Source organism: Beta vulgaris, chromosome 1 (assembly GCF_026745355.1).
Source record: "Beta vulgaris subsp. vulgaris cultivar EL10 chromosome 1, EL10.2, whole genome shotgun sequence".
Lineage (NCBI taxonomy): Eukaryota > Viridiplantae > Streptophyta > Magnoliopsida > Caryophyllales > Amaranthaceae > Beta > Beta vulgaris.
This window is the reverse complement of record NC_079202.1, coordinates 59,743,130-59,769,205: the sequence shown is the minus strand read 5'-3', so window position 1 is coordinate 59,769,205 and position 26,076 is coordinate 59,743,130. Positions and strand designations below refer to the sequence as shown.

The 26,076-nt window shown below is 37.7% G+C and overlaps 2 protein-coding genes and 1 non-coding gene across 10 annotated transcripts; 2 read left to right on the top strand and 1 right to left on the bottom strand.

Annotated features, from left to right (window-relative positions):
- The first annotated feature begins 2,499 nt into the window (after nucleotides 1-2,499).
- On the top strand, nucleotides 2,500-10,541 carry LOC104887071 (mitogen-activated protein kinase homolog MMK2). Of its 2 annotated transcripts, XM_010671660.4 has the most exons (6): nucleotides 2,503-2,844; nucleotides 4,021-4,150; nucleotides 4,678-4,815; nucleotides 7,810-8,142; nucleotides 9,422-9,605; nucleotides 10,095-10,541. In XM_010671660.4, the coding sequence occupies exons 1-6, from the start codon at nucleotides 2,705-2,707 to the stop codon at nucleotides 10,268-10,270; spliced, it is 1,101 nt and encodes a 366-aa protein (XP_010669962.1). In that variant the 5' UTR covers nucleotides 2,503-2,704; the 3' UTR covers nucleotides 10,271-10,541. The 2 variants fall into 2 exon arrangements, with proteins under 2 accessions (XP_048494066.1, XP_010669962.1); XM_048638109.2 differs by lacking the exon at nucleotides 10,095-10,541 and having other exon boundaries at nucleotides 2,500-2,844; nucleotides 9,429-9,594.
- Nucleotides 10,542-16,946: 6,405 nt separating this feature from the next.
- Nucleotides 16,947-17,020, top strand: TRNAV-CAC (transfer RNA valine (anticodon CAC)). The gene has a single exon. It is a non-coding gene; the product is annotated as a tRNA-Val (tRNA).
- Nucleotides 17,021-19,182: 2,162 nt separating this feature from the next.
- On the bottom strand, nucleotides 19,183-25,225 carry LOC104887077 (mechanosensitive ion channel protein 1, mitochondrial). Of its 7 annotated transcripts, none has more exons than XR_007270896.2 (8): nucleotides 25,003-25,219; nucleotides 23,733-24,539; nucleotides 23,363-23,640; nucleotides 22,608-22,708; nucleotides 22,014-22,121; nucleotides 21,512-21,733; nucleotides 20,465-20,685; nucleotides 19,183-19,314 (listed from the first exon to the last, which is right to left on the bottom strand). XR_007270896.2 is itself a non-coding variant. In XM_048638123.2 (8 exons), exons 2-7 carry the CDS (start codon nucleotides 24,533-24,535, stop codon nucleotides 20,572-20,574), a joined length of 1,626 nt encoding a protein of 541 aa, XP_048494080.1. In that variant the 5' UTR covers nucleotides 24,536-24,539; nucleotides 25,003-25,219; the 3' UTR covers nucleotides 19,183-19,314; nucleotides 20,541-20,571. The 7 variants fall into 7 exon arrangements, 5 of the variants coding, with proteins under 5 accessions (XP_048494080.1, XP_048494088.1, XP_057251429.1 ...); XR_007270897.2 differs by having other exon boundaries at nucleotides 19,183-19,285; XM_048638123.2 differs by having other exon boundaries at nucleotides 20,541-20,685.
- Nucleotides 25,226-26,076: the final 851 nt, after the last annotated feature.

The following is a 26,076-nucleotide window of genomic DNA, read 5'->3' as shown; positions in this document are numbered from 1 at the left end:
TGACAATAACCAGAAATATATATTTAAATTTGAAAATTATGTATACGATATTGTATATGATTCACAAGTGATCATAGAAAATGGAAACTTGATATGACTGGCATATTTTGTGAGTGCTTACTTCACAATCCAAATTAATACTTATATTTTTGAAAATTACAGGTGCAATGTTTTTGAAAATTACAGGTGCAATGATTTTTCAATTAATTAAGTACTAATAATTTTGATACTTTAGTCAACCTAGTACGAACCAACCATATTGTACCTCATCTCGCAACAATGAATGGATTCTCCTGTACCAGCAAAGAAAGTTCATAATTTATACTGAAGCTCATAATTTAGAGTAGACTTTACTTAAGAATATGTTTCAAGGAAATGATAGAAGTTCATGATCATGTGAATATATTGAACTTTAAGGAATTATGTACGAATAGATTTTAGAATTTAGATAGATTTCGTTTTTAGATCTATTTAAATCGAATGGCGTATATATGAATATATTATGTGTAGTTAGAATTTATCATATGATTCGATCAAGAAATAGGTAGAACATCAATTATACACCTAGATATTCCATATTTAAGATTCATGCAGTTGTTGACTCGATTTTTAAGTTTTTTAAATAACTTATACAGTATAAATCACCAAAAGTCCAACTTTTTACATTTTCTTCTTTGAAGTTTCAACATTATGTATTAACATTTTATGGAAGCTCTAGCCACGGAACACATACAAGTCATACAATAATTTGCTATTATAGTTATTTAGGTCATATGAGTTATGACCAAATGTTATGTAAGTGTGACCAATATGAATATGATCTTTTTTAAGTTAAAATTATTCGTACCACACTCATTAGAACAACTAGTCTTCGTTCCAAATGTCCAATGCATACCTTGAAGAATACTTTCACACTTCTTTATTCAAAGTCAACCTCTATAAACTTTCTACACAATTTCACGCGTGGTCAATGAATTTCCACCTTTTTTTGCCAAATTTATATTAGATAATAGATATATATATAATTAATTTACAATATTATATACTATATATGTTCCTTTTTAATGGTTACTAAGTCACACTTTTACTTTTGAGATTATTCACAAATTTTTCTTTGACTATCATTTATGGTTAAGAGAATATATATATAGTTATGTGGAATCTTATTTGATTCGTCTCAATATGTACTTTTAGAATATCGACTTTTTATATTTTTTACAAATACAAAATTAGAAATGTAAAGGCTCAAAATAGTGTATCGATATGCGTGAAAAATGTAAATGTAACTAGTAAAAAGGAACGGAGGTAGTTTATCGGTTATATATTTGTAGTTTTGGATAAATTAATAGGCGTTTGTTATTACCAATAGACATAGGAGATTTATGAAAATTATTTTCAAATTTCTTCCAAAAGTGTCATTAATATATACTTCCTCTGATTTTTATTCGTTTATGTAATGATTCCATTAATTGTTTATTATTATTATCTTTACTATATTTAGTTCCTCCGTCTTTTAATAGTTTTTTTGTTTAAGAAAAATGGTAAGTGTAGTCTATAAAATTATCACACTATCAGTTGCTACTTGATACAGCATCAACAACAAATTCTGAGGCACTCCCCCACCCTTTTTAAGTAGTTATATCCAAAGGAAATGACACACATATTTAGAGTAGTTGTATAAACATATATTGAAAATATATTAAAAAAAGCACATATGAGGAGAAACCTTTTCAAAAATACAAATAGTATAATTTCAAATTCATCAAAATATATGATACAACTACTAAAAAATGGACGAATTGAAGTTGGCTCAAGTGATGAACTTTCCCATCTTGCCTAGCAAAGTCTAGAGTTGCATTTGCTTGGGATTTAAAGAGAGAGGAGGGTTCCGGGGATGTGTTGCTTGTGACTGGCCTCTGGATAAGGGCCTTGGACAAGGACAATACAAATGATTTCTTTTTACCTATTAAGAATCTACTAAAAAAAGGGAACTTGTACTTCAATCTTGTTTGATAAAGAGAAGCTTGAGGAAAAAGTAGAAGTACAAATTCATATTAGAGGATTTGACTAGTCAATCTTCTAATTTGAATGTTTGGTAAAGAAGTTTCAATTAGCTAATTGTGCTCAAAAAACTCTTTTTGAAAAAGCTAGGGAAATAGCTTTTTGACATTAGAAGTTCGAGAATGAGTCGCCATTTACATTTATGTCCTAACGTTGTTGAAAATTACATTAATAAACAATAAAAGTTACAAGCTTACAACAATAGATTATGCACATGTTGTTATTGGTCATTTTACGCAATTATGTAACAAATTATCAACTATTTACCAAAAACTTTTATACAAACAACTAATACAATCAACTAGTCAAATTAGCTGATATAATAAGCTAATAACTATCCGCTAATTGCCAAATACGACCGCATATAAATTTGTAGTTTCTCGGAATTTACTTCTGAAAATAGAAATAGAAATAGAAATAGAAAGAAACAACAGTCTCTCTCCTAGCTCCTTCTCTATGTACCCTACTATGAAGACTCTCCAATCTTGAAAGAAAGGTCAACCTTCCACCATCAACAACCAACATTTCCTAATCTGCCCTCCACATTTCCTTCTTCTTCTTCTTTAAATATCAAATTTTCTCTCTCCTCTAATTTGCATTATTACATCAAACTGAACTGAAAGAAGAAAGAGAGAGAAAAAAAATGGAGCAAAATGTTAGAGGAGTACCCACACATGGTGGAAAGTACGTACAGTACAGTTTGTACGGAAACATTTTCGAAGTTTCTAGTAAGTATGTCCCTCCTCTTCGCCCTGTTGGTCGCGGCGCTTATGGTATTGTTTGGTTAGTTTTTCTTCCCCATACTTTTTTTTTGGTAAATTTTGTGATTATATTGAAGATTATTGGGTAAAATTTGATATCTTTTTTCTAAGTTTTTGTGGGATTTTTTTAGTATTATGGAGTGAAGTTGTGAGATTTTTTGTGTTATGATTTGGGATTGGATCAATATTGAATGCAAATTAGTTGGTTGTTTACTTGGTGATTTTATTGCTCTTTAACTAATATGATCTGCTAATTGATATATTCTTCTTCAAGTGATGAATCTTTTAGCTGGGTTTTGCTGTTTTAGAATAAGAAATAGAGAAATATGTTCTATGTGATTTTTATTAAATGGAAGATGTGCATATTGGTAGTTTTGGTGATTGCATACTTTGCATTGATGTATTTAGCTATGTAGTGAGGTAATTGTTATATTTAAGAGTCCATCTTCGAGCTGTTCCCTGCCCGCACGAAATCCGGGGGTGGGTGGGTCATGTTGTTGTCGATGATAGAGTATTAAACGATTCTTGGGACTCTAACTATCAGCTTAAGCTTTTGGTTGAGTTGGTCCTTTGATAGTCGATATCAGGGGTGAGGCGCCAAGCTCAATCCTAGTTTTGTATATTGTTCTTGGGGTGTATAGGTAGCCACGAAGAACAGTGATGTAGAAGTGATCCAATCCTAGGTCATAGATACTAGATACAACTTCCGAGAGTTTACTAACTAAGCTAGCTGACACCTACAAGCTTTAGATTGTTAGGAAGTTTTTTGTTATGATTGTATCTTAGGTTTAATTTGTTAATTGAAGTATTTGCTTATTTGAAATTAATGGACTTGGTAGATTCGAGGTTGTTTATCTTGTAGTTTTTATTGGGCTCTTTGTAGTATCTGAGGCTGTGTTTGGAAATACTAGATAGTGCCAGCTGCCAAGCAAGAAATAGAGTAGATTATAAAGCAACTTGCTGATAAAGACTATACGGAGCAATTAAGAAGTATGTTTGCGTTTATGTTCCGTTAGTGTCGTAGATTTTCCTCCAGCTTCTACTAGCTTAGTGTTGTTCAATGTACTTAGGGTTATTCTTTTGCTTTTAATACTTAATTTTGAGTAGTGCTACGATAGATGTGCTGTTCGTTGTTCTCTCAGTTTGATTTACTTGTTTTGGTTCACTAATGTTGATGAACTTTTTTTCTTTATCTCAGTGCTGCTGTCAATTCTGAGACACGAGAAGAAGTTGCAATTAAGAAGGTCAGCAATGCATTTCATAACAGAATAGATGCCAAAAGAATACTGCGTGAAATCAAACTTCTTCGCCACATGAACCATGACAATGTAAGTTCAAACACTCGGTGTTCTTTGATGGTTACTTATTATCACTTTTCACAGAAAGTAGCTTCAACACGGAGCCACATAGCTCTCCTACTACAATGAGAATATTTTCTTTCTTCAGTGTTCTTTACTCTACAACTCAGCAGCAATTAATTGTCTTGAGTTGGGATCTTTAGTTGCAACAACCTATTGTCTAGATTTCATTTGCGTATGCGTCACCACATCATTTAGTAAACCAACCACTTTGTGAATTTCTCTGAAGAACAACTACTTTACTGCATTTACACATTCACATTTTGCTGTTTTTTATAATGTGAGTGACATTTTGACATGCATAGGGTGCATTGATGTGCATTGTTGGTAATTTATGTGATTCTGTTTAATTTGTCTGATGTTTTCATGTCTGGGTATGCATAGGGTGAATTGATGTGCATTGTTGGTTATTTATGTGATTCTATTTAATTTGTCTGACGATTTCATGGATGGGTTTCAATGTAAGTTCTAATTGATGGTTTATCTTCCTAGCACAGGTTATCGTCCTCCGGGATATTATACGGCCTCCACAGAAAGAGAAATTCAATGATGTATATATGGTTCACGAACTGATGGATACAGATCTACACCAAATAATAAGTTCCAGCAACCAGTTGACTGATGATCATTGTCGGGTATGAACTTTTAAAATTTTTGGACATTTTTAGTTAGAAGTCTTTAATGGAAATGGTGTCTCTATTCTAGGTGATTGATAGCTTGCTCTTTCCCTCCATGGTTTAAACTTAGAAGTGTTATACTTTTCTGTACTGGTTCTTTATATTTTATTATGTATTTTGTCAAGTCGTTCAAAAACAGTCCCTAATATTATTTTTGATTGACAGTTAGGGATAAGATTGCCTACATTTGAATAAGTGTGGTCTGTGAACTAGGGGTGTAGATTGCATAGATGGGATTGAACATGTTTTGGGCTCTGAAATTTGTATATATTCATAATCTCAATGAGTCTCTATTGAAACTAACAGAGTTAATCTTACCCGTCCCACATTCAGCTCTAATGCTGTTCAATCCAGAATTTAGAAAAAATAACGAAAAATAGAGGGAAAATAGGGAAAAATCTGGAAAAATATTTTGCGACTTATACTTAATTTACGTATTTTCTTTTTCTGGAAAGAATCATATTTTTTGTGGAAAATGGGCTAAATAAGGCGAAAATAGAGCAAAATAGAGGGTAATTTGGGAAAAATATGTTTACGTATTTTTTTTTTTAAATAATACATTTTGACGGGAAATGGCGAAAAATAGGCGAAAAACAGTGAAATATAAGGGAAAATACTTGAAAATATTTCAAGCCTAACAAAAACTTTCCGAACGGCACCACATGACCCTTCCACGGCACGAGTGTGCCTTCAAAGGGCCTCCCACAGCCCTGGGAGGCACCCCATGGGAACCGGTGCCCGGGCCTCGCGGGCGCCCGGATTCGTGTACTATAATCCACGATTTTTCCAGTTTTCGGGCCATTTTCCGACTTCCCGGGGCCCGACGAGTTTTTTCGTCGCGGACCTTCCTACGGTCCCTGGGGGTGACTTCAGGATCCCCCATGGAGCCTCAAACCTTCATTTCATTCCCACTTTTGCGTTCCCTTGGCTCGCTTGGCACAACCCTAGCTAGGCCTAGGAAGGCCTCCTAACGACACCACATGACCCTTTCACGGCTCGAGTGTGCCTTCAAAGGGCCTCCCACGGTCCCAGTGTGCACCAAATGGGAATCGGTGCCCGGTCCCGGGGGCGCCCTGATTCGTGTACTATCCACAATTTTTCCAACTTTCGGGCCATTTTCCGACTTCCCAGCCCGACAAGTTTTTTCGTCCCATACCTTCCTAGGGTCCCCGGGGTGCCTGAGGATCCCTCATGGGGCCTTAGACCTTCATTATATTTCCACTTTTGCAATCCGTTGGCTCGCTTGGCACGACCCTAGCTATGCCTAGGAGGGCCTCCGAACGGCACCACATGACCCTTCCACGGCTCGAGTGTGCCTTCAAAGGGCCTCCCATGGCCCGGGGTGCACCCCAAGAGCACCGGTATCCGGACCCCGGGGGCGTCTAGATTCGTGTACTATAATTCACGATTTTCCAGTTTTCGGGCGATTTTTCGACTTCCCGGGTCCCCGAGAGTTTTTCGTCCCGGACATCTCTAGGGTCCCCGGGGTGCCTGAGGATCCCCCATGGGGCCTCAGACCTTCATTTCATTCCCACTTTTGCTTTCCCTTAGCTCGTTTGGCACGACCATAGCTAGGCCAAGGAGGGCCTCCAAACAGCACCACATGACCCTTCCAGGGCACGAGTGTGCCTTCAAAGGATCTCCCATGGCCTTGGAAGACACCCCATGGGAACCGGTGCCCAGGCCTCGCGTGCGCCCGGATTCGTATACTATAATCCACGATTTTTCTAGTTTTCGGGCCATTTTCCGACTTCTCGAGGACCGGCGAGTTTTTTCATCGCGGACCTCCCTACGGTCCCCGGGGTGCCTTCAGGATCCCCCATGGAGCCTCAAACCTTCATTTCATTCCCACTTTTGCGTTCCCTTGGCTCGCTTGGCACGACTCTAGCTAGGCCTAGGAGGGCCTACTAACGACACCACCTGACCCTTTCACGGCACGAGTGTGCCTTCAAAGGGTCTCCCACGGCCCTGGGAGGCACCCCATGGGAACTGATGCCCGGGCCTCGCGGGCGCCCAGTTTCGTGTACTATAATCCATGATTTTTCTTGTTTTCGGGCCATTTTCCGACTTCTCGGGACCCGGCAAGTTTTACTGTTGCGGATCTCCCTACGGTCCCCGGGGTGCCTTCAGGATCCCCCATGGAGCCTCAAACTTTCATTTCATTCCCACTTTTGCGTTCCCTTGGCTCGCTTGGCACGACTCTAGCTAGGCCTAGGAGGGCCTATTAACGGCACCACCTAACCCTTTCACGGCATGAGTGTGCCTTCAAAGAGCCTCCCACGATCCCAGGGTGCACCAAATGGGCACCGGTGCCTGGTCCCCGGGGGCGCCCTGATTCGTGTACTAATCCACGATTTTTCCAGTTTTCGGGACATTTTTCGATTTTTCGGGTCTTGGTAAGTTTTTTCGTCCCGGACCTCTCTAGGGTCCCCGGGGTGCCTGAGGATCCCCCATGGGGCCTCAGACCTTCATTTCATTCCCACTTTTGCCTTCCTTTGGCTCGACCCACGCTCGGCGTAGGAGGGCCTCCGGATGGCTCCCGATGCCCTCCTTCTAAGGGGCAGGTGTGTGATTATTTATATGTATATTGTAATCATTTCATATGTGTGTATATTGCAATCATTGCCAAGGGGTAAGCTCAATTATATGGTTGTACAAAAGATATTGTCCAAATCGTGTTGGTTTCTCGCTATCACTTTGCTGATGTAATGCCAACGATTTCTCTCCCTTTGTCTCTCATAAGAGGAAAATGTAGAATTTTGATGCGTGTGTTTTATATTAGAGTTTATGCTTCATTAATTATCTTCTAATTGACTTTGCCTGTATCCTTTTACGTGTAAGAATAGTTCCCAATATGCATTTGCTTGTCTTTAGGCTGAATTTTTTTCCTGTGTCCTTTCAACAGTGGTTTTCATATCCCAATAATTGACTGATAATTAAATGCATTTGCAGTATTTCCTATATCAAATATTACGAGGCCTGAAGTATATTCACTCTGCCAATGTGCTGCATCGTGACCTGAAACCTAGCAATTTACTACTGAATGCAAATTGTGATCTCAAGATTGGAGACTTTGGACTTGCTAGAACGACTTCTGAAACCGATTTCATGACTGAGTATGTTGTCACTCGGTGGTATCGAGCTCCAGAATTGCTTCTGAATTGTTCAGAGTACACTGCTGCAATCGATATATGGTCTGTTGGATGCATACTTGGGGAGATTATAACCAGAAAACCCCTTTTTCCCGGCAAGGATTATGTTCATCAGCTGAAACTAATTACTGAGGTACTTGCCATATGAGAAAAATTATCTTTCAAGCTGTAGTAATACGGTTGCTTTAAGTCCTTAATAAAGTCCTCGAAATCTGCTTGTGTAGTAATATTCAATGTCCTTTTGCTTCTTTGAAAAATCCAATTAACTTCTGATAGAATGAAGGCAGAATGTTTTGTATATGTCATTTTACCCTCTAAACTCTGAAACTGCTGATAGTCCCACTTCCTAAATTTCTGCTTCTACTCGATGGCCGGACGGCTGCTTCCAAGCTAGTAATTGCTTGTAAAAGCCTGACATAACTGTGGTATCATTTGAAATCATAGACTGGAAATCGTAATACTATATGTACCTCCTGCAAGTTTTATATGTCCATATTGCTTTAAAGCACTGAATCTGTTAGCTAGATGACCCTTTTCATAGGCATTAGGCAATAATAAACGGGGCATTAATGGTATGAATTAATGTTTAAATTTGTAAATTAAGTCTCGTGTCAATTATCCATGTTTATGGAACTCCATCCTCAAACATGTGTTTTCTTCGTAAAATATTCTCACTCACACCCTCTATAGTAAACTCGAAATCTGGAAATTTGTGAAGAAAAATAGATACTTGGGTTGGAAAAGCCTTATTATGGGAATTCACATGTGATTGTTCTTACAAAGTTATGCATAAACTGATTTACCATTATCACTATTTATCACTGTCTAGCAAATGGGATGTAAAAGTAATGAGAATATTCTAAAATTTCCTCAATAGTCAAGCTGCTCTGCCATTGTAAATGCATAAATGTTTTTTTTTTCGGGATAGTCGGTCCACAATATAATAAAGTACTATACCCTTTTTTTTATGCAAATAAAATACTGTTATCCTTATGCCTTTAACAAAGCTCATGCCTAGGACTGCATATTGGACCTAGCTAATCGTTTGCCATACAATAGTACAGAGGTCTTACTCACACTACAATTGCAAGAGGCTGTTCCAATGGACTTCTGATTCACAAGGAACTGTCTCGTTGCCTGCATAATGAAAAAGAACCGACAGTTCAGTGAGACATTTGATCTAGTTTATTATAAGTTTGTTAACCAAAGTTGAGAATTGTTCCCTAGAGACCCCTATTGACTCTGCTAAAAGTGAACAGTTGCTAGAGGTTTTGTCACTGTCGTATTAATATTTCATCACTTTTTATTAATGGCGCTTCTTTGTATTTTTTGCTTCTCCCCTTATTCTCCTTGTACTTCCGAATTTGGAGACAAAATTGATAATATGTTCTGGATCTTTTGTCTCTTTGAAGCTCATAGGTTCACCTGATGACTCCAGTATAAGCTTCCTACAAAGTGACAATGCTCGAAGATATGTTAGGCAGCTTCCACAATTTCCAAGACAACAGTTCTCTGCTAAATTTCCGAATGCTTCTCCTCTGGCTATTGATTTGCTTGACAAAATGCTGGTATTTGATCCCAGCAAGCGTATTACAGGTATCATAATTTTTGACAATAATCATCATCCTTGAATATAGACAACTATCCGTTTAGAAGCCATGGTTTGGATTTTCTCAGAGAGAGAGAGAAAGAAGAGCATTGACCATTTAACCTGACCTAACCCCTTCCTCTTGCTTCAGTCAAACTGTGCTGGAGCCAAGCTTGACCTGGCCAATCCCCTTGATCCAGCTCAGCTAACTCCGCTGCACTGATGAGACAAGCTTGGTTCTATCGCAACTCAACTATCCATCATGTTTGATATCTTTCTTCTTCATTTATAGGTTGCTACATATTCCAATATTGGTCATTATTGTTAATTGACATGTCTAGGAATCTTGAGGTCTGTGGGCCAGACTAACGTTCTGAGTAGTAATAAAACCAACACTTTGGATCCCCAAATATCTAAGCTCTTGAACTTTAATTCATACTATCATATGTTGATACCAAGTTGATGATCATTGCCATTGTCTTTTCTGGTTTTTTCAGTTACTGAGGCACTCTGCCACCCGTACTTGGCCCCTCTACATGACATAAATGAAGAACCCATTTGTCCACAGCCATTCAGTTTCGATTTTGAGCAGCCATCTTTCACAGAGGAGAACATCAAGGAGCTCATTTGGAGGGAGTCCGTGCTATTCAACCCAGACTCGCGATTTGGTTAACTTGACATGGTGAATCGATAATGGTTAAAACTGCCCTCTTTATTGGCAGAATGTGAAATGCTGATAGTTTTCTGGTGAACTTTGAAAATCTTTATTCTAATTGCAACTGAAATCGCGTTGAAGTAAAAATGCATATAGAACGCAGGTTTCTTGTATATGATTGAATTATATTAATGTACCTTCCCTATTAGAGTGTTGTATTATGTAGTAATATCTTGGAAATATGACTTTTATTCTTCCCTACTGAATAACAAACTGCCTTTTGTATGCTCATGTTCTGTCAAATTGTTGATGCAATGTACTTCCGTTACAAATAGCATTTGACTGTTGATCATATCATAGTACTTCATTACATTATTGTGTGGGAACATAGCTGATAGCCTCCACTGTGGTTGTCTTGATCTTGAACCCTGCTTCTATGTCGGTGGCCGTGGTACCCTCAGCTCGGACGTTAAGGGCCCCACCAGACATATCGCTTCCTAGAGCTAATAGTGTAATAGGGCCGTTGTAGGGTGAGATAATGATATTCATCCCACCTCTGTCCTGATGTGGCTGCAAGAAACTGAGTTTCATTCCTTTTTAGACCTAGCAAAATTGACATATATCTAATGAAGCGATTATAATCTATGTCAAATAGTTTTAAACAACGTTCTTAGTAGAAAATAATGTGAATAAAGATCCAACTTGAACCAAATCCAACCAGAAGTTGATCACTAATGTTGTTTGATTTATAAATGAAATTTATCAACAACAATAAATATGAATATAATTCAACTCGAATAGAACATAAATTGATTTGTCATCCGAATATGACCTAACCAAATTGACATTCATCGAACTCATCCTGAACGATTGGCTTAAATCAGGTAAGCTCTCTTTTGCTCGTAAAATAGATTAAAACTTCTCAAAAAAATTCTGATGGTATATATTTGTGAAGAAAAAGAGTAAAATTTTCTTCATAGATTGATGTATAGAGTTCGTTGTCATCATCAAAGACGTCAATATACATTTGAAAGATTTTAATTCACATAGTTCGTATTCGATCATAAAGTGTAAACTTATTAGATTATGAAAAAATAATTTGATGAAGTATATAAGTGGTTCCATTATCTATACAAATATATTAAAAGGCGTGTGTGACAATGTATACACGCCCACAACTATAGAATTGTCTAATGTGTACATAAGTCATGTCCATTAACAAAAGTAAATTTTAGCTTGCAACAAGTTGAACCCGTGATATCTTGCTATTATAACATCTCAACCAACTTTTAATCATATAAGTGTCCATAAGAAAAATTTAAATTACCATCTAAGTAAAGACATAATATAATAAGAAGCCACCAGAGAATCAACCCTCTTAGTAAAACTAAACCCGGAGGCCATCGCTTTGCATTATATATGAAAAAAAAAACATCACTTACAAAACTACAGAAGTGGAAGTAAGGATGTGTAAATCAATAAACATTGAAAAAAATCTAAAAATCTATTTAGCATGGAAACTCTCATGAAGATCATGTTTCCCATTTCCGAAACTTGAGAGGACAAAATTTCTTTGAAAGACCAGCGAGTTTCATGCCTTAATGATCTTCGTCACAAAATGATATTTTCCTAACAAAAAATCTCTTTGCTAACTCTATAGTCTATGACCTATTTGTCGGTAATAAACAAAACTAAAACATATTTCTATGCAATAATAGTTTATTAATCCTAAATTTTGGGTTTCACGAGAAATGAATAAATGGGGTGTTCAGAGGCTTTTCAAGACAATGCAAATGGTGCGAAATACCCGCGTAACATTACAAGTCACGTCGACTTTCCAAGGAACGTTTAGGGAGATAATATGACCATGCCCGGAGAACTCCAAAAATTCCCCAAAAATAGCCAATATTGAAGGTTATAATACACACTTTCGGACTTTCTCATGGCCAGAGCTCCGAATGCCACAGGATACCTCCTAGAGACATGGGAGGTCATTGGAAAGGAGTCACATGGCTTGGAACGAATATGTGGATGCCTTTACGTTCATTTCGAGATAGTTTTAGATTTCACAAGAAATGAATAACTAGGGTGTCTAGAAGCTTTTTGAGACAACACAAATGGTGCCAAGAACCCGCGCAACGTTACAAGTCATGTCGGCTTTCCTAGAAACGTTTCGGGAGAAAATATGACTAGGTCCGGAAAAAGTCCAAAAATGTCTCAAAAATAGCTAAAATTGAAGGTTATAATACACGCTTTCGGACTTTCCCGGGGCTCGAGCTACGGACGCCGCGGGATGCCTCCTAGGGATATGGGACGTCATTGGAAAGGAATCATGTGGCCTGGAACGAATATGTGGATGCCTTTACGTTCATTTCGAGGCAGTTTTAGTTTTCACAAGAAATGAACAAATAGGGTGTTTAAAGGCTTTTCGAGGCAACACTAATGGTGCCAAGTATCCGCACAATGTTACAAGTCACTTCGGCTTTCCTACGAATATTTCGAGAGAAAATATGGGGAGGCCGGGAGAAATCCAAAAATGTCCAAAAACAACCAAAATTGAAGGTTATAATACACGCTTTCGGACTTTTTCGGAGTCCGAGCTCCAAATGCCGCGGGGTGCCTCCTATGTACATGAGAGATCATTGGAATTGAGTCATATTGCTTGGAACGAATATATGGATGCTTTTACGTTCATTTCAAGGCAATTTTGGGTTTTACGAGAAATAAACAAATTGGTGTTTAGAAGTTTTCCGAGACAATGCAAATGGTGCCAAGCACCCATCAAACGTTACAAGTCACGTTTGTACTCCTAGGAATATTTCGGGAGAAAATATGACCAAGTCCGGAGAAGTCTTAAAAAGTCGCAAAAACAGCCAAATTAAAGGTTATATAATACACGCTTTCGGACATTCCCGGGGTCCGAGTTCCGAACGCCAGGGTATGCCTCCTACGGACATGGGAGGTCATTAGAAAAGAGTCATGTGGTTTGGAACGAATATTGTCGATACCTTTATGTTCATTTCGAGTCAATATTCGATTTCACGAGAAATGAACAAATGGTGTATTCAGAGGCTTTTCGAGACAATGCAAATCATGCCAAGCACCCGCGCAACGTTACAAGTCACGTCATCTTTCCTACGAACGTTTCGGGACAAAATATGACCGGGCACGGAAAAGTCTAAACATGTCCCAAAAACAGCCAAAATTGAAGGTTATAATACACGTTTTCAGACTTTCCTGGGCCTGAGCTCCAAACGCCACGGGATGCCTCCTAGGGGAGTGTGAGGTCATTGGAAAGGAGTCATGTCGCTTGGAAAGATTATATAGATGTCTTTACGTTCATTTCGAGGTAATTTTAGGTTTCACGAGAAATGAACAAATTGAGTGAATAGTGGCTTTTCAAGGCAAAATAAAATGGTGCCAAGCACTCGCGCAACATTACAAGTCATTTCGGCTTTCCTAGGAACGTTTCGGGAGAAAATATGGCCAGGCCCGAAGAAATCTAAAAATGTCCCAAAAAATACCAAAATTGAAGGTTATAATACACGCTTTCGGACTTTTCCGGGATCCGAGCGTCGAATGCCACGCGATGCCTCCTAGGGACGTGGGAGATCATTTGAAAGGAGTCATGTGGCTTGGAACGAATATGTGAATGCTTTTACATTCATTTCGAGGCAATTTTGAGTTTCACGAGAAATGAACAAATGGGGTGTTCAGAAGCTTTTCAAGGCAATGCAAATTGTGCCAAGCACCCATGCAATGCTATAAATCACGTCGGCTATCCTAGGAACGTTTCGGGACAAAATATGGTCGAGCACGGAATAGTAAAAAAATGTCCCAAAAACAGTCAAAATTGACGGTTATAATACACGTTTTTGGAATTTCCCGGGGTCCGAGCTCTGAACGCCACGGGACGCCTCCTACGGGCATGAGAGGTCATTGAAAAGGAGTCATGTCGCTTGGAACGTATCTATAGATGTCTTTATGCTATTTCGAGGTAATTTTAGGTTTCACGAGAAATGAACAAATTGGGTAAAAAGTGGTTTTTCAAGGCAATATAAAATGGTGCCAAGCACTCGCACAACGTTACAAGTCACTTCGGCTTTCCTAGGAACGTTTCGGTGGAAAATATTGTCAGGCCCGGAGAAATTCAAAAGTGTCCCAAAAAACACCATAATTGAAGGTTATAATACACGTTTTCGGACTTTCCTGGGGTCCGAGCGTCAAACGCCACGCGATGCCTCCTAGGGACATGGGAGATCATTGGAAAAGAGTCATGTGACTTGGAACGAATATGTGGATGCTTATACATTAATTTCGAGGCAATTTTGGGTTTCACGAGTAATGAACTGAGGGTGTTTAGAAGCTTTTCAAGGCAATTCAAATTGTGCCTAGCACCAACGCAACGCTATAAGTCACGTCGGGTAGGAATGCTTCGGGAGAAAATATGACCACACCCGGAATAGTAAAAAAATGTCCCAAAAACAACCAAAATTGAGGATTATAATACACGCTTTCGGATTTTGCCTGGGTCCGATTCTGAACTCCACTGGAAAGGAGTCATGTGTCTTGGAACGAATATGTGGATGCCTTTACGTTCATTTCGAGGCAGTTATAGATTTCACGAGAAATGAATATGGGTGAGTAGTGGCTTTTCAAGGCAACATAAAATGGTGCCAAGAACCCGCACAACTTTACAAGTCACGTCGGCTTTTCTAGGAACGTTTCGGGAGAAAATATGACCAGGCCCGAAAAAGTCCAAAAATGTCTCAAAAACAGCTAAAATTGAAGGTTATAATACACCCTTTCGAACTTTCCTAGGGTCCAAGCTAAGGACGCCACGGGTTGCCTCCTAAGGACATGGGAGGTCATTGGAAATGAGTTATGTGGCTTGAAACGAATATGTGGATGCCTTTACCTTCATTTCGAGACAGTTTTAGGTTTCACAAGAAATGAACAAATTGTTTAAAGGTTTTTCGAGGCAACACTAATGGTGCCAAGCACCCGCGCAATGTTACAAGTCATTTCGGCTTTCCTATGAACGTTTCGTGAAAAAATATGGTCAGGCCCGGAGAAATCCAAAAATGTCCCAAAAATAACCAAAATTGAAGGTTATAATACACGTTTTTTGACTTTTCTGGGGTCTGAGCTTTGAATGTCGCGGGATGTCTCCTAGGGACATGGGAGATCATTGGAAAGTAGTCATGTCGCTTGGAACGAATATATAGATGCCTTTACATTCATTTCGAGGCAATTTTAGGTTTTACGAGAAATGAACAAATTGGGTGTGTTAAAGGCTTTTCGAGGCAACACTAATGGTGCCAAGCACCCACGTAACGTCACAAGTCACGTCGACTTTGGTGGGAATGTTTCGGGAGAAAATATGACCAGGCCCGGAGAAGTCCAAAAATGTCCTAAAAAACAGCCAAAATGGAAGGTTATAAGTAGTAAAAACTAAAGGTGACCTAATCTGATTAAAATTTAGCCGAACTAATACTAGTTCTGTTTTTTATTCTATTAGAACAATGTGTTTGGACACAATTTTTAAGGATTTGGGACAATGAGTAATTAACTAGAGTAGGAGAGAAATCATCATTAGAAAAGAAAAGCAATTTTATAAAGCAAAGTGAGTAATTAACGATGGTTTTAATAAGATAAATTAAGGCAATATTGTCAATTAATGTTGCTTTTTATACCAAAATTAAAATTGTTGCAATAAATGTGAAACTACCCAAAATAGTAATTATTATAATATAAAAAGAACGGAGGAAATATGTTGTAACCTCATCTCATGTACGAATCTATAATATTAAACTTTTGTGTATTATAGGAGCTTTAGTGCCTTACATGTAATAGTATCATACATCATCTATTCTAAAATAAGTAAGATGTTGATGGAAACTGTGGAATTAAAGAAAGCAAAGAGATGGAAACAAAAAAAATTGTGACCTACGTGCAAAAAGTATAGGTCTTATAAGAGACCATCTAATTTTAATTTAAATTTAGACATTTTTTTTGTAAAATGAAGGAGACCCACTTGGGGGAGGGGGGATATGGAAAATTACTCAATTGAGTCCTATAAGGTTTGATCCCTATACCTCAAGGATAACAGATGGGGATATCGCTACTCCACCACCTCAACCTCAATTAGGCAAATATTCAAGTTCAATATTAAGAAGAGAATATACCACTTGTTGAATACAGTGAATAATTTAAGCTATGTCGATTAACAAAAATAAAATTAGCTTGCAACAAGATTTGAACTTGTGACTTCTTGCTATTATAACATGACACAATTACCATCTGAACCAACTTTTAACCATGCTTTAAGTGTCCACATTATTATATTTGTATCTTTTAAATGTTGAGTTTTCCTTAATATATCTTAATGGGAATGGAAAAAAATGAATATCAAGTTCGGAAACACAATACCAACCCGGAGCAACGCCCGGATCCAAATACTAGTTATGTAATAACATCAAGTATTCCCACCAATGATTAATCGAATTAAAAAAAATCAACAGGGAGAAGTATACTGGTGTACTTATATCATGTTAAGAGTTTCTTGACTTTGCCGTGCTTTATTAGAAATTATGGAAGTAAGAATTGAAGGTTACGTCTATATTGTATTTCATTGATTGTTTTGTTTGTTATCAAGTGTATATTATCTTATATTAAATACTCTAACAGCAAAGTCTGGGTGGTGTAGTCGGTTATCACGCTAGTCTCACACACTAGAGGTCCCCGGTTCGAACCCGGGCTCAGACATAGTTTTGCCATTTTTACTGATTTCATTGTCAGGGATTAAACAAGTCATCATCATTTACAACAAAACCACTAGTCTTTCCACTTTTGCCATTTTTACTGATTTCATTGTCAGGGATTAAACAAGTCATCATCATTTACAACAAAACCACTAGTCTTTCCACTTTTGCCAATCCATGAATCTCTAACAAATACTCCATCCGTCCCAAAATATAGTTCCCATTTCTATTTCGGGACTCAAATTTTAAAAACTTTGACCAAATATTTTTACTAATGTATACAAAAAACATATTCATGAGGGGTCTTGTTAGATTCGTCTTAATATATAAATTCATAATATTAACTTTTTATATTTTTTACTAATAAGAACTAGAAGATATTATAGGTCAAAAGTATGTATTGGAGACTGCAAAATAAAATGGGAACTATATTTTGAATAGAGGGAATAGTATTATAGATATTCACTTCTATTGTTAGATCTTCCCAAAATAACATGTTACTTATGACTTATGAGGGAATTTGATCTCAATTACTAAATATCAGTGTAACTACCCGCAAAACTTTGCTAACTACTCTATATAAACTCCACTTTTAAATTCTAAGCTTAGCGTGTTCATATTTTGAACTCTCTTATATCAACCCTTTTTGATACTCTTTAAGTAAGAAATCCAACAAAAATAAACTTGATCCTTCATTCATGTAAACCTAACTAAGATTAGACTTATAATATAGAGACAATTGAGAGAAAGTGCTTGATCTATAAAATCCTATTATATTTTCTTTGCCATCTACAAAATCCTATTATATTTTCTTTGCCATTTACAAAATCCTGTATTTTTAATGGCTCGAAAAAACCATCTTTTTTATGTCATTATTCAACAATCACCTTCTTTTAATATTACTTTCCCAAGAAGGGAGAAATTTCAATATACTTCCTCCGTTTAGAAATAGTTGCACCATTTACATAGTATTTACTATTCACATCTTACACTTTAATTATCTTTGATGATTTATATTTTAGAAAAATCATAGTCATATAAAATCTTATTAGATTCGTCTCAATATATTTTTTTTAATATCTATTTTTTATAATTTTTATTTATTGATAATTGAAAATATTAAAATTTAAAACCATGAATCAACAAGTGTGAAACATGAAACAGTACAACTATTGTAAACAAAGGAAGTATATATATATCCTTAGCGGAAAAAGTATGCAAAACCTAGCCTCCCTTCTCCTTTTCTCTTTCTAAAACCCTAGCCTCCCTTACCCCTTCTTCATCAATTAGGGGGCTGCCATGGATGTTTTCATCCATGGTAAGCCCCTTTTTCCCTTTTATTTTCAGTTTTTAGTTCATTTTCTTGTTTTATTCAATAAATTAGTATCTCTTTATGAGATTTTCTCAAACCCTTTTATGGGGTTTTTAGTTTCTGTTTTGGAAATCTCCTTCTCCCCTATGGGAGTTGTGAGTATGGTTCTTTTGTTTTTAGGTATGAGAAATTATTCTCATTGGTTGAAGTTCGAGGGTCAACATAAAGAATTAGGGTTTCACAACTTCTGTAAAATTATGAAAGACTATTGGAGTATGTTCATCCCAAAATTTCCGCATCTGCAGATCGTATGCCGAACCAGAGCGAACTCACAGATTACATTGCTTCAGATGAAGATTTTTATTAATGCAAAATTAAGTCAAATCTGCGATGTTTACATTTCTAAGGTGATATGTATTTCTATTAGAATTTTATGTTTTTCAGAAATGACTTGTAAGTGTCGTTTGGCGAAATATTAATGAAATCCCTTTTCTTTCAAAAAAAAAAAATATATATATATATCCTTAGCGACTTTTTTAGCTGCTTCTCCAGGCAACTCTAAAATTTCAAAAATAAGCTAGTATGACAATTGACAATGACAACATTTCACACAAGACTTGCTTGGGAAGAGAGGGGTATAAAAGCTGCAAATGCAATTTACACACTAAGATAGCACAAACACCTACACAATTCCCCACTCTTTGATTTACAATTTACACGATGTTTCAACACTTCTAAAAGCAGTTTCTATGATGTCTCACAATTGATGTCCCCAAGTAACCCATTTTTCAAGAGTTTTCTCTGTTATGAAGACAGATGCTTGACGTAATCAACAAAAATGTGGCCTTTCATGATTCTTGGAAAATCCTTGTATTTATTTCCTTCTCAACTGACTTGCACAATTGCAACGAGAGAAACGATGGTAATCACCTTAGGTGTGTCACGCCTTCTATCTATCTGAGAGAGCCAATGATGAACACTATGAACTTCATTCAGCCAAAAGAACACAGCTTATCAGAAAAGAATAGACAATTGAAAAACGGGGTTCAGGGATGAGGTTTTTCGTGAAAAAAAATTAACAGTGAACATGTGGCTCGGAAAACACCAAAGAGGTAGATGGCTAAATGCAGAGTCTTTAATATTACAATACTTATTAGTTATTAATGGTACTCCTTGTATATGGAAGTAATAACTATGTGTACAATTTTGGAATGTCAAGAAGCCATGTTTCTTCTAATTAGATTACCAAACGGATATTTAGTTCTTGGAGAGAAGATGAAAAAGAAAGGCACCGAGAGAGAGTATATCATCATAACCAGTTAGGACATGGCTAGTAGACGAATACGCATATTGAAGTTCAAACACTCCGAACTTTTAGAGAATGACCTGGTAACAAATACTTGATTTGCCTATATATTCCAAAGTAGCGAAAAACTCGGATTAGCTGGAAATTTGAGATACATGACCTCCCTTTTATCTATACCCTGAAAGAATTTAAGACAAAAACCCAAGAAACTCATGCACCTTAATTGCCCTTAACACCACCACCATGATATCATTAGACACTAAGCACCATCCATGTCAAAGTCTACACACTGATAAACTCACTTTGTCTCTCCCCCTCTGTCTCACGATTTATACTCCTCTAGCCATCTGCAATCAATTACCATACCTAGCATGATCTTCATTCTCTAGTAATCATGTTCCTACACAACAAAACAGTCAATTCTGGTTATGGACTGAACTCAATCAATGATTGGGATACACGACTCAGCAAACATTCTTCAGGATAAGTTGTGGCAGCAAAAGTTTCAGACAAAAGGTTATCATTAACTTCATGAACAATCCCAAAGAAATGGGTTTCCCATTTATATTGGCCAACCCATTAACCTTTTCCGAGAATGAACACAGGTGAGTGCTGAAAATTCATAATTGGTTTCGTCACTTCAGCTAGCCGAACAAGGAGGGAACCACAGTCACCTAAGGATTATCGAGTGTTTGACTATAGACAAATGTGAGGTTCCTAATTATGGAAGATGATGTAAGGCAGTTCTCCATGAAATCCATGTTAGCCTATATTACAAGAAAACAGTTTGGACAGAAAAAGGAAATTTGAAAGACAAGAAGAAAGTGCACCGTGATTGCAGGCTCAAGTGTAGAGTTGAATCATAAATGCATGTATTGGCGCTAATAATGTCAGGATGACAAACACCTAACTGCTGGATGTTCCTCTGTAACAAAAATCATTGGCTTATCAGATCTTGTTGTGCACTGCCCAACAAAGCACCATGCTGCTTCACTATCTGGATGCACTGTAGAAGGATATCTTGTTCTGTGGAATACCTCTCTGCTTTGCTCTACATTCACCAGAAAGAGATTCAAAATAAATGAATTCAAGTCTAACAAGCAAGATAAAGCTAGGAAAAATAGTTTCTAGCACAGAACGTAAAAAGGAACTCTTTGCCTGTTACACGAAGCCATTGTCACCTATTGAGCATATACTATCATGATAATGTGATATATACTTCCTCCATTCCACTATTATTGCAACATCACCCATTGACACATTTTGTAAGAAAGTCATGTGAAGAGGAGAGAGATAGAGATAGACAAAAGGGGGACCCATGTGATAGGTCAGAAAGAAGATATTATCAAATAAGGCAAATGTTTTAATTAATGTAAAACATCCAAATAAGGGAAACGTTGCAATTGATAGACAAAGAAGGAAGTATAATAAGTTTAAGTGAATATATTCAACCGCCCTGGTTGTCAAATAATTATAACCTCGAACTTATCAGTCAGATATAAGATATATACATAATATCTGAGCCTTGATATACAAAATAATCCAATGGACCATATATACTCAAGAAGAACATAATCTGGACGATAACCAAGATTTTACCACCAAACAAGCTCGTGTTATACTAAAATTAATTTGCTTGAGGGAGAGTGACATGTGTATCAATGCTCTTATACTCGGTTCTGGCACAAAATTTGACGTGTGCCACACTTATATAATGTGAATCTAAAACCTTTTGCTCATAGGGAATTAGCACACAATTAGGTTCAACCTTTTGCTAAAAGGTTATCTAGATAATAAAAAGGTTTAAATTGCATCGAATTCAAAAAAGATCTATTATGAAGAAAAGGTGTGTACACGTTAGGGCGCAAGGAAATTACCAAGTGTTTGAGATTGCATCCAAGAGTCAGTTCAGCATATGAATTCTCAATTCGAGAAAGATAGCAGTAAGGAGCCTCGCGTCCCAGAAAAACTTTTGGATATGACTGTAGCATTGAACTTATTTCAGTTGTAATCGCAGGAACTTTTTCCAAATTATAGAACTGGAGTGGAATTCTACTGATGAAAGCACGCCACTCGGCTCTCGACTTGTTCACAATGACCTGCCATATATTGCAATGACCCAAAAGTAAACAAAATTATATATTTACAATTGCACTCATAATTTAGTATAAGCCTATGTACTATTGTACTTTCAATAGATGCAAAATAAAGAAGTCAACAACACAATCAGTTCTCTTAGGATAAGTTAAAACACCAAAGTGGCAAGTCTGGTTAAAAGATGCAGAAATGCAAATTGGCACTATCAAGGAACCAACTAAGCAAGCACCACTAAATTCTACAAACTGGGTATAGACAGAGCTAGAGGAAAGAAGCTTTCACCTGGCTAGAAAACATAGAATTGGGAACTATTACGGGAAACTTTTCAGCATTCAATAATGAAGTTGTAGTTAAACCCATGTCCACCACTTGACCTTCAATTGATCCAGCCTGCAAAAATTAACAACAAAATATAAGGAGCACACAAAGAAATCAAGCCACAAACACACACCATACACAAGGATAAAGAAAAAGAATAAATCAATAAATTCAACAGACTTGGAGCTGCACAATTAAACGTAAAAATAGCTTTTCACCTTAACAAAAATTGTTTCAGAAATATACAAGCCAACACTCTTATAAAATAGATAGAATTCAAATCTAGCCAACTTCATGTACAGTATGCTACCCCCTTCACACCTCATAAGAAAGAACCTGAAAATAAAGCGGCTGAAATGAATACAGATGTACGGCAATAAACAACAAGTACAAGAGCTTGTTCCCATAGAAATGTTAAAAACAAAAGGCACATAACCGGACTCTGACTAAACCTATTTTTTCAAACAATTACTACCTCGCATCATAAGACAGATAAGCAACAGACAAGGAGTAATTTAGCTTGCAGAAAACTGACATAAGGAGACTTTGGTAGCATACCTTGATGGTGTCTCCAAGGGAAAACGGCTTTGAGAACTGTATAGCCAGGCCACTAAGCACGTTACCAAGGATGTCCCTCGCAGCAAAAGCAGTTGCAACTCCTAGATGGAGAAGAAAAGAAACAAAGGAGTAGATTAAAGGTAAACTTCATTAAGAAGAGGGATAGAATTCCTTCAAGTTCCAGAGCAATGCAAGAACTCTGCCCCAAAAGAATATCATAGTGTGTATTAAATCAATGAAAAATATAAATTATGACATACATATACATCCAGAAACAAGGATATATGATGGTTCTCACATAAAACTGGCTGAATTTAGTGTAGAGCTCAAAAGACATGGAGTAGATTTTTACATCTCCCACCACCTCTCCTCACAATACTATTGACACACCGTAAGGGCCAAACCAGCCAAGGGGAAAGTACTAACAAACAAGTCATCATACCTCCGACTTAAAAGAAAGTTGATATACAAAAGTTAGGAAAGGCACCAGACGATTCTTAAGAACAAAAGAAGTCCTAAATGCAATTTTCATGCATGAGTGACAAACGTCGCATAAGAATATGTAATAATCATAACAAAACAGAAGTAGGAGACATGAATTGTAGAGACTAGAGAGAACTACATAAGTGTCTTCACTCTTTGTCTTTGTCTATCTATCCTATCACAAGGCTCATATTGCGACACAGGCTCATGGTGAATCTTCTAAAATATTAAAGAAAACGAGTTGAAGAGCATGCTCAGATTAAAACACTCACCACCAATACCACCAACAGTCAGAATAGACTGAACAGCCACACCACATGCTTCAGCTATAGCAACCACTCCAATGGCTAAAAGACCAACAGAGGAAACTCTGTTCAAAGTAAGCAATCTTTCTTGATCAAGTAGATGTAGATTCTTAGCAGCCAAAGCACGAGCAAACAAATTTGTTTTCCACCGTTGTAGAAACCATACAAACGAAAGGACAAGAGGCGCTTTCCAATTTTGTGAAATAAAATGAGATGTGACAGCATCTGGAGCTATCAAATACAAACTGCAAATCCACAGGGGCTATATTGATTAACTGAATAAATATTATGTAATATAACAAACACCCAATAATAATATACCATCAACAACGCTTACATCTCAGAAAATGCCATGAAAGTCATCAAGTAGCGCACAGGATCCTCCAATGCCCCCCAAACACTTTTCTCGTATGGTACTTCAATTGCGAAAACTCTTCCAGTTCCCGACAGCAAAACAGTTGATCCATGATTAGAGTACCTGTGGAGTCTCTTCAAAAGACTTGGCAAGACCACCCAAGCAAGTAAAGCAGCCATGAATGTGCCACCAACAGGTACGACAACATCTTTAAGATATGGATGAGAATCCAGAACTTGTTGTGCATAAGGAGTTAACTCATCAGATGCTTCTTTGGCCTTTTGCCCAGTGACAGTTGCTGCATCTGTTACAGTTTTCCAGGCATCTTTAATTTTATCAGTCCACTCCATATTCCCAAGAATTCCACCACTACTTCCAACATCCGCATCCCCGATTTTAGAAGCTTCCGGAACTTCAATCCCTTTATTATCTCCCTTACCACTAGTGAAGGATGAATATGTCAGAAAACCCGACATCGGTGTCAACGAAATTCTATCCGAGATCCGAATTCTCGACGTGGGTGAAAATGCTGAGGCGTAAGCCGCGTAACTGGGTTTGCTTAACTGGGGGTAAGCTCTAAACTCAAATTTCAAGAATCTATCATTACTATGAGTGTGGTAATGATGACTCAAGTAGCCAAATATTGGTCGACCTTGAAGATCATTGTCGGTTCTCATAGATTTCATATAAGCATTACAAGACCGAGATGTAAGTGAATTTGGTAAATGAACAATTGACCCAGCAAGCGATTTCAACTTCAAAGACCAAATTCTTGCCATTATCATCAACCTAAATAGACCAGAAATTCCAATTTTAGATTAAATTTCCATCAACCTTATAATCTATTTACAAACCCGAAAATTAAAAACCGTCAAAATCACTCATTTCAAAGCGGCAAACAATTGAGCAAAAGGGTACATCAATCAAGAAACTATACAGTGAAATATACATCATTACTAAGTAAAAACTATACAGTGAAACTTGAAGAAAAACCCAGAAATTGGGGGGAAATTATGGCAAGAATGAAAAGAAGGAAAAACATATAAAAAGTCACAAACACAATTAATCAAAAATATTTACCCTAAAAACAAGTCAACATGAACTAAGTAAAATACCAAGACAAATGTGAGAGAGTTGCAGAGCATTTACAATTTTACATGCATAAAGGAGATTTTGATCAACAAATTTTGACACAAAACTCGAAATTAAGTTTAAAAAAAAAGAAGAAGATTGAAACACAAAAATAAAAAACTTAAACACAAATCACTGTGGTCTGAGGTCTGTGAGTCGAACTTCAAAGTTCCAAGGCGGCGAAGTCCTCACCGCGTGACGCCGTGCCTCTAGGTTCTGCCTAACTGCCGCTTTGGTCTTCCCGTCGGTCGGACGTCGGTTGTCGGCAAGAATTGAGCGTCTAGAGGAGAGAGATTGAGAGGAGCTGAGAGATTCAATGAAACCCCGATGCCTTCACCCGGTCGCAACTCACAATTCCAACGTGCATTTTTTCAGTTGATTTTTTTTCGGTTTTTTCACCAAATACCCTGACAAATCAACAAATTCACAATATATCATCAATGTTCCAGAAATGCACCATATACCCCTAAGTTTCCGAAAACGTTCACCAAATACCTTTTTCTAACTGCAACCGTTAGCTTTATTTACAATTTTGCCATTATTAATCCTAAACCCTAATTCTAATCTACCCCTAATTCTAATCTAACCCTAATTCTAATCTAACCCTAACCCTAACCCTAACCATAACCCTAATTTAACCATAACCATTACCCCAAACACTAACCCAACCCAACACACCTCCACCCCAGCCCAGGCCCAACCCCCCACCCCCCACCCCCACCCCTTCCTCCTCCACCGCCGCATCCCCCTCCCTTCCACCGTCAGCCTCCACCCTCCCCGGCAACATCCCTCCCTCTCCCCCTCTTCGTTCACCATGACTTCAATTGCTCGTGTAGGGTGGTCGGATTTTCGCGCAACGTGAAGGATTTTCACGGGGGTGTAAGATTTTCGCGCAGGGTGGTCGATTTCTTGCGCTGGGTTGTCGGATTTGCGCACAAGGTGGGGATTTTCGTGGGGGTGAGTTAGATTTTCGCGTAGGGTGGTTGGTTTTTCGCGCACGGTTGTCGGATTTTCGCGCAAGGTGGGTGATTTTCGCGGGGGTGGGTTAGATTTTCACCGCAGGGTGGTCGTTTTTTGCGTAGGGGGCGGGGGAGTCGACGGAGAACGAAGAGGGGGTGGGGGATTCTGGCGGAGAGCGAAGAGGGGGTGGGGGATTCCGGCGAAGAACGAAGAGGGGGTGGGGGAGGCTGACGGT